This window comes from Lactuca serriola, chromosome 7, assembly GCF_051521515.1.
Source record: "Lactuca serriola cultivar US96UC23 chromosome 7, Lser_US96UC23_V15, whole genome shotgun sequence".
NCBI lineage: Eukaryota > Viridiplantae > Streptophyta > Magnoliopsida > Asterales > Asteraceae > Lactuca > Lactuca serriola.
Window position 1 is genome coordinate 63,086,313 of NC_136414.1, and position 10,950 is coordinate 63,097,262.

At 31.5% G+C, this 10,950-nt stretch overlaps 1 protein-coding gene across 1 annotated transcript; it reads right to left on the reverse strand.

Annotated features, from left to right (window-relative positions):
- Positions 1-6,207: 6,207 nt before the first annotated feature.
- LOC145062235 (putative sugar phosphate/phosphate translocator At2g25520) lies at positions 6,208-7,661 on the reverse strand. The gene has a single exon (XM_079009866.1). It carries the CDS (start codon positions 7,437-7,439, stop codon positions 6,390-6,392), a length of 1,050 nt encoding a protein of 349 aa, XP_078865992.1. The 5' UTR covers positions 7,440-7,661; the 3' UTR covers positions 6,208-6,389.
- Positions 7,662-10,950: the final 3,289 nt, after the last annotated feature.

Below are 10,950 nucleotides of genomic sequence, written 5' to 3' on the forward strand. Positions count from 1 at the left end.
AAAAAACCAAATAACTATAAATCAACCAATATAATTATTTAATGTTGTTTTTTATATGTTTCTTGTTTACATCATACATTTATATGTTAGTGTATGTTCTTTCATTCAGTTTTAAGAGGTTTTATAGTTTTATGTGTTTTTTGTTTACATCATTTCTTTATATGTGGTACTTCTTCATTTTTTCCTAAATAATTATATTTTTTCATATAACTATTTCTATAAAAACAAAGTAAAACTATTCAATCTTTTATATATATATATATATATATATATATATATATATATATATATATATATATATATATATATATATCGTTAAAAGAAAAAAAAAACATTAAATAATTTTATTAGATGATTGAAAGTTCAGTATATCGTTAAAAGAAAAAGGAAAAAACGAACATTAAATAATTTTATTAGACAGTTGAAAGTTATTTGGGTTACTGTTTTAATTTGTTTATTCAAAAAAATACGTCAAGAAAATCATTATATAATTTATACGAACAAAACGTCAAAAAAAACAATAATAAATAATATACATGCAAATAAAACTTCAAAAATACTAAAAGATTTTTAAACCACAAAAACAATGATAAATAAATGAAGCAATAAATAAATTAATAATAATAATAATAATAATAATAATAATGTAACATTCCGACTCTCAGGTATAATTTTTAAACATTTGTATTCATTTATGGAGGGAACTCGACAAGTTGGAGGCCCCAACTCGTCGTGTCGAACCTGGTCAGCCCACGTGATTTATGACTTCTACTCGACGAATTGGAGGACCCCAACTCGATAAGTAGGAGCTTGAAAATGAAACCCTAATTTTCAAGGTTTTGCACCCTATTTAAAGGGTCATTAGCTTCCATTTGTCTCCCTTACCACCCCCCTTGAGCTCAGAAAACCCTAATCGCATCTATTCTTCATTTTTGTGTGTTAAGAAGCTTGGAATGTGGATTTTGTGAAGAGAGCTTGAAGTCTAAAGAGCTTGGAGCAAGGAGAAGCTTGTGGAACCGATTTCTACTTTATCTTAGCATCATCTTGAAGGTAACAAGTCGTTACCTTGACTTATCGCTAGCTAGATCTCTTCATGCAAAGGTTTAGGATTATTTCTAGTTTGTTGTGGAGTTATTTCTGGTTTTAGTCATGATCTAAAGTTGTAACTTCATATCTGGACTCCTCTAGCCCCTTATAGTCATAAAGTTCTAGTCTTTAGCAAGTTATGGCCTTCTCCTTACCTAAAACTTCTTCGTTAGCTTGGTTTTGGCATTTAAGACCTTGCATGCACGTAAAGTTTGCAACTTTACGTGGAAACCATGCCCTAAGAGGCTAGATCTGCAATTTGGAGTCTTGGTCTTGCTTAAAAGCGTCTTAATAAGAAAAAGATTGATGAGACTTGACAAGTTGCATGGTCAACTCGACGAGTCGGATGAAGATTTGACTGTATTGGTCCTGCATGGACTCGACGAGTCAGTAAGATGACTCGATGAGTTAGTTTAGGGTTTTCCCAACATTTGGACACTGCATGGACTCGACGAGTAGTCTAGAAACTCGACGATTCGATTGGGGTTTTCACGATTTCTCGAGTTCTGAAGGAACTCGGCGAGTCAGTAAGCTACACTCGACGATTTGGGTCAACATAGATTGTTAACCTTAACCGTTGACTTTGACCTTGATCAAAGGTTGACCAGTTGACTGCTGAGAGTATTTTGGTAAATTGAGTATTTATGGAAATTGATCATTGATGGTTGTAGGTGTTGGTGTTTTGGAGCTGTATCTCGGGAGTTTGACATTCCAGTTCTGATCAACATGGTGAGGTAAGTTGTCCTCACTATACTAGCAGGGTTGATGGCACCAATGCCGATCCTTTTCGGATTTGTATCCGGGTTTATTGCATGATGATATGCTTAGTGACCTGTTAGGTCGGTATCCTAGTATATACGATGATGTTATGTTAGTGACATGTTAGGTCGGTATCCTAGTATATAGGATGATGATATGTTAGTGACATGTTAGGTCGGTATCCTGGTATATAGGATGATGCTATGTTATTGATTTGTTAGATATGTATGACTATATGTACATGCTAGCTAGCATATGATATTTATGTGCACATGATTGTTTGATTAGGGGTTGGGTTGAGGCGGATCTGCTTTGTGATGAAGGCTAACAGACCCAGGGCGGACCGGATAGAATGCAGACCCATTAGTTAGGCCCAAGGCTCGAAGAACGGTCTAGACAGGCCGAAGGCCCGGATGGGCGGACCAGACATGCTGAAGGATTTGAGAGTGAGCCAGATATAGTGAAGGCCCGGTGAGGGCAGTCCAGTCATGCTGTAGACTCTATATGCATCATGTTTGTTTGTTATGATGTGGTTATATTTGTATAGCGTTCATACTTTGAGGGAACTCACTAAGCTTCGGGCTTATAGTTTTGGATTTTGTTTCAGGTACCTCAGATGATCACGGAAAGGCGAAGGCGTGAGCGTGCACCTCCTTATATTTTTACGATTTGGTTCTGGGATACTCTAACATGATATCATTCTGAAAACAAATTTGTAATAATTGTTGGTTTTTGAATGATTAAAAAAGTTTCAAATTTGCATGATTTTTATGGATGTTACAAATAATAATAATAATAATAATAATAATAATAATAATAATATGAATTTATATAATTCAGATATAAGATTTCAAAAAAATTAGGATAATTTTATAAATAATCTATGTTAATTCTATTAAAATAAAGATAAAAAAAACAATAATTTATATATATATATATATATATATATATATATATATATATATATATATATATATATATATATATATATATATATAAATAAATTATTATAAGAAAAAGAAAAAGGAAAAAAAGGGTAACTTTGTCTTTTTATATGAAGTTAGGACTAAAGTACAATATTCAAAAACCACATAAATGCAACCTATCAATTTTTAAACCTAGAGACCAAAACTACGAATTCGATCAAACCATAAGGACCCATTTTGTACATTACTCTAATGTAAATAAAAAATAAATACTACTTCACAATATATAATTAATAATCAACTAGTTATGAAACTTATGTAATTATATTGGTTAATTTAAAAAAAATGTTAAATATAAAGGTTTTGAGAACTTTGAATTTATAAGAAAATAAGAAAAATAATAAATTATTACAATGAAAATGTTTTTTATCTTTTAAATTTAAACAAATAATTTAAATAAAGAAAAGAAACTAATGAGTTTTAATTTTAAGAATTTTGAAATTAAACGGTAAGTTTATTGATGAAATTAATATCTACTTATTGCTACATTTATTACAATTATCACATTAAAATAGTATGTGAAATTTAATAAAATAGAAACTCATAAAATTACATGTGAATAAAAAATTAATTCAAAATAATCACAAAAAGACATTTTGCAAAATTAATGAGAGTTTGACAAGTGGCAAAAAAAACTTCCATTTATTATAGAGGATTGTAAAGAGAGTTAATGATAAAATACATGTTAATCCCTACCATATAATGTGAAATCAACCAATGATATCAAATTCAAACATAAGACACACCTTCATATTATTTGGTTCGGTGTCGATTTCAAAAAAAAATTGAAAGGAATTTAAGGCATAAATGATGCATATTCCTTTTTTTATTTAATTAGGTATGCCCTTATCTTTTTTTAATCCTTTAAGACAGATTGGAGCGGAAGGCACCGCAATACTACGGTAGGTGACGTGTCATCCTGATAGTGTGGTGAACACGACACCATCCAATACTTTGAGGCACAGTAAGGCCACCACATGAGAAAACTACGTCGCACCCTTTGGTGTTCTAAAGGAACATTGGCACACACTCTCAATATGATGTGTCGTTTCAAGCAAATAAGATATCATACAAGCGTGGGTGCTACCTTACTGATGGGATATATCCCGAGTTAGCTACATTTATGAAATCATTCTCATGTCCAAACGATGAAAAGTGAATAAAGTTCAAGTCGTCCCAAGAATCAGCTAGGAATGATATCGAGCGAGCATTTGGTGTTCTAAAGAGGCATTAGCAGATACTCTCAGTACTGACACGATCATTCGAGCGAAAAATAAAAGTAGCATCATGTACGCATACATCATATTGCATGATATGATAATAGAATACGATGGAAATGCAATTTGCCACTATAGTACAAATGAGAATTTACCAACAGTCGAAGGAGTGGTATTTGACCTCAGAGTACATGGTGAATAGAAATGGAGTATACGACCGAGTTGGATACCGCAACCTTCATGTTGATTTGGTGGAACATGTTTTCAATGCTAAAGTAAATCCCGTTGTCTATGATTTTTATGACAAACATACATATAATTACATAAAATACAATCACCTAGTCCAACAAACTCAAGACCCATGAAGATTTTGAGGTTGTGGAGAATGAGATAACATATCTTCTTTATTTCTCAAACATGTTAAGTGACCATCTATGTGTGTTTTTCGTAATGCTCTTTTATCTTACCATTGGTAGCCATTTGGGTTTCAAAAAATTCGATTTATGGGTTTTAGAAGCAAATTTGAACACCAAAAGTGGTAGGGGTTCAAATTTTATTTGATCTGTTATTTTCTTAAAAAATGAGAAAGATCTATATGTTTTTTCGGTGATAGAATCAAGGAGCCTCATCGATGTGTCTTTGGAACTTGATGATTGTAAGAAGGAGAAGCATGTGGTTTGTGATTGTGTAGTAAGGGCGGGGAGACTATCTATATCTTGAAGAAGATGAACAGGGGAGGGAAGTTGATGGGAGGGAGGAAGGGTATCACGAAGAAAATGAACGAGGGAGGGGAGTTGACGGAGGAAGGGAAGAAATGGGTGGTGGTTAGGTGTAAGGTTGGTGAAGTTTTTATTTATATAATATTATTATAAATTAAAGAAAGATAATGAAGTTACAAAAACAAACTAAGAGTAAGATAATAATTTCAAATCAAATATAAAACAAAATGAAACCAGAATGACCAAAATCGCAATAAATTGAAACCATAAAGAAAATTCCTATAGTTTCTTAAAAATTAGGCGAAGAGGAAACTAATCAAAAGGCCGAACGGATTAAACTTTACTCTAAATATATCTTCAGTTATACATTCTACTCAAAGTTCTCAAATTGTTCCCATCATAATACAGTTTCTTTATCATATTTAGCACCCTTTTGTTCATTTATGTCAAAATTTTAAACACTGAAAATCATGCTAGATAATTTTTCTTGTTTGTCACCAAACAACATTCTATAGATTTTTACTTACACATTCTAATCGTATTCCCAGAAACTTATCAAATAAAAAAGTTTTTGCACTCATTCATTCTTCATATGAATCATTTACACCCGAAAATATCATTGTTGTCGACTTTACTTTATACAAAAGAAGTCAAAGTTTTTATTGACTTATTCATAACCTAAGGCTAACCAAGATAATAGCTCCAACCTTATAATTGGTTGGTGGATGGGGGATTGGGGGACCATACATCATCATGCATGTATTAACTATTTATGGTCCTGTAAATTGAAGTTGGATTCTAATTTGGGCCCATATTTATCATTGTACAACATATCATAAATGTTTTGGTATCTAATGAAACCATAGCTGTCTATGTTGTTGGATCATCTATGCATAAAGACACCACCTGGGCCCACTGATGTATCATCATCATCATCATCATGTGAACACATCATTGTTATGTTCTTTTTAGTGGCATCATACTTTCATTTTTACTATTACAATAGAATATAATGAAACTAAAGTAGGATGCTATAATACACAAATAAGTAAAAGTACATTATTATTTCTTGCATTTATTCCTTGTTTTCTAGCAACTTTGAAAAAACAGGTGACCCAACACGTGTATTAACACAAAACATTTTTTTCTCCAAGATACGAATATACTTCGGTTAAGTTTACACTTAAACCAAAAGCCTCCATTTGTTTTCTTTGAAAAAAACATAATAAACAATAAACTATCATGTAGAAACAAACAAAGAATCAGATGCCAAATCCTGAAATATACAAAAACTAAAAACCACCATATTTGTTTAAAAGCTGTATAATACACATTGTTAACCAAAAGTTCAACTGTTAAATAAATCCATGGTGACCTCACAATCAATCTTCAAGAATCAATTGGGTAATGAATTATCAAATAATAGGATAATAATCGAGCTTAATACAGAAAATAACCATGATTCATAAATATGTATCACTCACATATCAAAAGATTCAAGTCTTTTCTTAGTTTCTTGAACTCAAAAGCCCAAGAATATGAAGGGACAAAACAAAACACAAACATAAAAACGAGATAAATTATAAATAAGTACCTAAATAACTCTCTCTACTCCTTTGATATCAATTATCAGACTCATTTTTCCTGGTTGATTTTTCGGTTTCTCTGTCCTCCAATAACTTCCCAGATTCATCATCAGGCTGTGATGCTTTCTTCTCTGATTCCTTAGCTTTAAGAGCCTGCAACTTTGCGTGATTGTAATAAGCAACACCCATGAAAGCAATCACGTAACCAAAAAGATTGATGGGTGTCACAGTATCCTTAATCACAGACCATGAAAATGCAATCAACAACCAATCTTTAACAACCCCAGCAACATTCATGGTTAAAGCTGAAGTCTTGCCGACAAGTAAGAACACAGCAAGATTCAATGCAAAAGCACACACGGAGTTTGTCCCGAAGATTAAGTAATCAAAATGGAAACTTGATGTGTCTCTTAGTTTAGGGAACTCGACAATCATCCATGGAATTGATAAGAAAGCTAAACAACAAGGGGCGACGTAGTAGAGGGAGGTGATTGGATTGAATGTGATTCCTTTTGAGGTTAATAGGATTTGGATCAGAACTAATCGAGTAGCTTCGAAACAAACAGCGCCTAACTGTAACGTAACACCCCATGTATTGAATTGGGCTTCACCATAAGCAGCAATCGCAACGCCGAATGAGATCGAAAGCATGTTGCTCATGGTTTGGCCTTTGAAACTCTCTTTTTTGAGTAAAACGCCGATTGAATAAACGGCGACAGGCATTAGGGCTTTAAGCATTTGAATAAAGGACACAGAGAGATAAATGTAAGCGGAATTGGAGAGCCATAGGCTAAGAGAGTAAAGCAAACCGATTGGGACGACGGATTTCAGATAAACATCGCGACTCATTTGAACTGGTTCGACGACTTTGAGGACATTGACGAGAACGTAAGCTAATGAAGAACAAAACCCCATGTGAATCATGGTTAGTGAGATCGGGTAAGGCCAATTGTACATCTTTCGATCCAAGATGTATTTGTTGTAGACGATTACAGTGAAGCTTAAGAAGATCCAAATCGCGACGTATGTGTAGGAGAGTATGATTTTCCTCAATACACCTTCGCTCAAGGCTCCTCCTTTCCCCATTCTTCGATTAGATCTGGGTACGAAATCGGTTGGATTTGATGGATTTAAGGGTGAAACGAGAAATCCCCTGTTGGAATTGGGGAATTAGTGGGAATTATATATGGAGTTTGAAGAAACTTGACTGAATGATTGGGGATTTTGAATTTGGGTAGTGTGTGTTTGAGTGTGAAAGTGTGTGAAGACGGAGGACTGAGGAGGAATGAGACTTCAATACGGATTGTTATATATGAACTTATGAAGGGAAGTTATTTTCATGCCTATCGATGGAAAAATAATTTAAAATCAATTTCTAAAACAAGTTTTATAAGGATATTGATTAAACCAATAATCTTTTTAATTAAAATTAAAGAATTTTTTTAAAAAAAATGGTAAACTGTTAGTTAGAAATTAATATCACTAGATTAGTAAAAATCGTCGGGATTACAATATGAGATTTCCAATCTAAGAAGCAAAAATACAAAATTTCTATCAAATGGATTGGTACTATATTGGTCTGATTTTGATCGGATACCCGATCTGCAATCGTGGTCCTCATATATATATAACGTATTTTCGGAATGAAACAACAAGTATTCGGAGTAGCATTTCAAACTCTTGATTTATTTTAAGAATATGGATTCTTATAATAAATGATAGACAATATTATGGATAAGTTCTCTTTAATAAGTTTTGTTGCAACATATCATCGATTTAAACAAGTTCGGAATATGAAGATCTTTATCGGAACGTGTACAACAAGTCCAGAATGTAGTAAACTTTTTGATGAAAATATTTTCTTGAAGTTTTTTTATTAATACTTAGGTATTTTTCTAGTTATATTCATAATATGAACATTTAAAACTAGTATAGAACACGAATAAAATGTATGAAACACGTATAAATGTCTGCACATGCCAATCATTTCCTAAACATGAAATTCGTGTCCAAAACAGGATGCTAATTTTTTTTAGCATGATCGTATATACGACACAATATTCACTACAACTTACAAGTCATACTTGGGTTAGGACATTATCATTAAGCTACATCTTATCTTGGCACCGAGAAGTACTTTTCATTTTTCATGGTGTTTTATTTTGATAGATGAACTAATACACCTGCAAACATGGAACATTCTCTAAAAATCTTATTACATATACTCATTTTCAATAAAAATTGCTTGAAAATGTATTTCTTCTAGTACAGTTTGCTTTTAAAGTTTTATTATTTAGAACAATGATAAAGTATTGTTAAATTTTCATAAGGAAAAAAAAATTAGGTTCTCTTAATAAACTTTAAATCCTAAATACATAATAATTTTAGTTTTGGTCATCACGTTTAATTTTATATTTGTTATTTTTATAAGAAAAAAATCATATTGAAAAAACTAAAAACATATTAATACAAAAGGTGTATTGAGTTATAATCACATAAATCTATTCTTAAAAGAATGTTCAATTATAATCTTGTAAAGGTAACAAAACAAAAATCAAATAAACGTGATCGGTAGATTCCTTGTACACGAGCATTACCTAGAAAACTAAAAGGCTGTGTTTTGCTCAATACACAACGAAAAAATAGATGAACATTTAGCAAAATAATTGGAAGCTTTTGAAATATATGAAATTATATAAAAAGATAATTTTTTAAAGAAGAAAAATATATAAATAAATTTTTAAGGGCATATCTAAAAAATAAAAATCTAAAAGGCTGTGTTTTGCTCAATACACAACGAAAAAATAGATGAACATTTAGCAAAATAATTGGAAGCTTTTGAAATATATGAAATTATATAAAAAGATAATTTTTTAAAGAAGAAAAATATATAAATAAATTTTTAAGGGCATATCTAAAAAATAAAAATCTAATAGTTTTTTCTTAAATCTATATGAAATAGTTTTTAAATTTAGAGTTTTTTATTTAAATAAAAGCAAAAAAGTTCATACTCTCAAACAAAACTATTTGTTTAAATGAGTTTTTTTTGTTAAAAGCTAAAAAGTTTTAGAACTCTACCCTCAAACACACCCATATAATGAATATAAAAATACTCCTTACAATAATCTTCAACATAACAACAATCATTTCAATAGGTAAGAAAATAACACTTCTTGTTTTACACGAAATGAAGAATGTGAAATCATAGTTTAGAGTGATCATTGCACACCCTTATTTTGTGATTACGATCATTCAATACATGCTTACGATGATGACATAATAGTCGCAATATACATATAGTCAGGAGTATGCATAGATTTATCTAAAACTAAAGCAACATAAGTTACTTTTGTTAACGTGGAGATTTCCTGTTGGACAGGTCCATTAGAAAAATAAAATCAAATCCAAAATTTATGTTTTACAACAAGTTTGTATTAAGAAATTGGTAAATTTTGACAAACTAAAGTGTATAATCAATAATGTATTAAAATTAATTATAGATGTTTGTATTTTTTAGTTGTTAGCTTTAAGTGATATTACTAAAGAACAAGAGTTCAAATCCCTTGTCATTATTTTCTTTTAATTTTACTTTGGCCATAATTTTATGATCTAAATAAACTAGTCAAACCAAATCAAATTAGAAAAAATCGGCACATTTTTACATGCTTAAAATGAAATTACCTTGTTATGGAGACTCACCTTAGGGGTATGGTGAGCATATTCTTGTAGTGTTGCCCATACCATATCTTAGATCTTAGATGACACCTTTGTCCTTTTACTTTAAGCACATGGAAGGTTTTCTTGAGTCTATTAATAGGCACATATTGATCCTGTGTCTCTAACGATTTGTTAGGCATAAGGTACACAAATGCCTCACCATTTACATAATGCACTAGTTTGATTCAAATAAAAATATACACAAAAATGGCATATTTTGGGAATTGTTGTGAAATTATAATTCTATTACACATATGTTATATGTAATGTTTGGAATTAATATATTTACTTCAATACTCAAGCCCATTTACAAACTTGGATAATATGATGACGGGTTTTGAGCAAAACATCAATCATATGGTGTACATGCAAACCCTAATAGTTTTGGATCTAATTTGTCTAATGAACATGCAATTGATAATCCAAAGCCATAAACCCTAGATCTAATAAACTATAACTGAAATTAGGGTTTAGATCTTACCTTTGATTGTTATATAGCAATAACAATCAATCATTGGCTTCAGAAAGCTTAATGCCTCAAGTGTTGCACCTCTAATAGAGTCACAAACACCACTAAGTAATTTGGAAATTTGGATGAAGAGGGAGGAGAGAGGAGGCACCAAAAACTGCTACAACCCCTAAAGGAACACTTAGCCACGTTTTTGGGGCATAGGGGTCCATTATATACATGTAGGCTATTAGAGTTTGCAACTAGGAAACCCTAATCTGACTGCTCAGACCCTAAGCAGCCCATGGACTCCTTTAACATATCCCTTTGACGAATTCCTTATGGGTTTCCCATAGAATTCGTCCAACCTATATATTATTAGGTGATCCATAGCCCAATTGTAATTATCTTATAATTACAACTCCAGACCTT

Coding starts and splice junctions, on each gene's coding strand:
- LOC145062235 (XM_079009866.1), bottom strand. CDS start 7,439: ATGGGGAAAGGAGGAGCCTTGAGCGAAGGTGTATTGAGGAAAATCATA.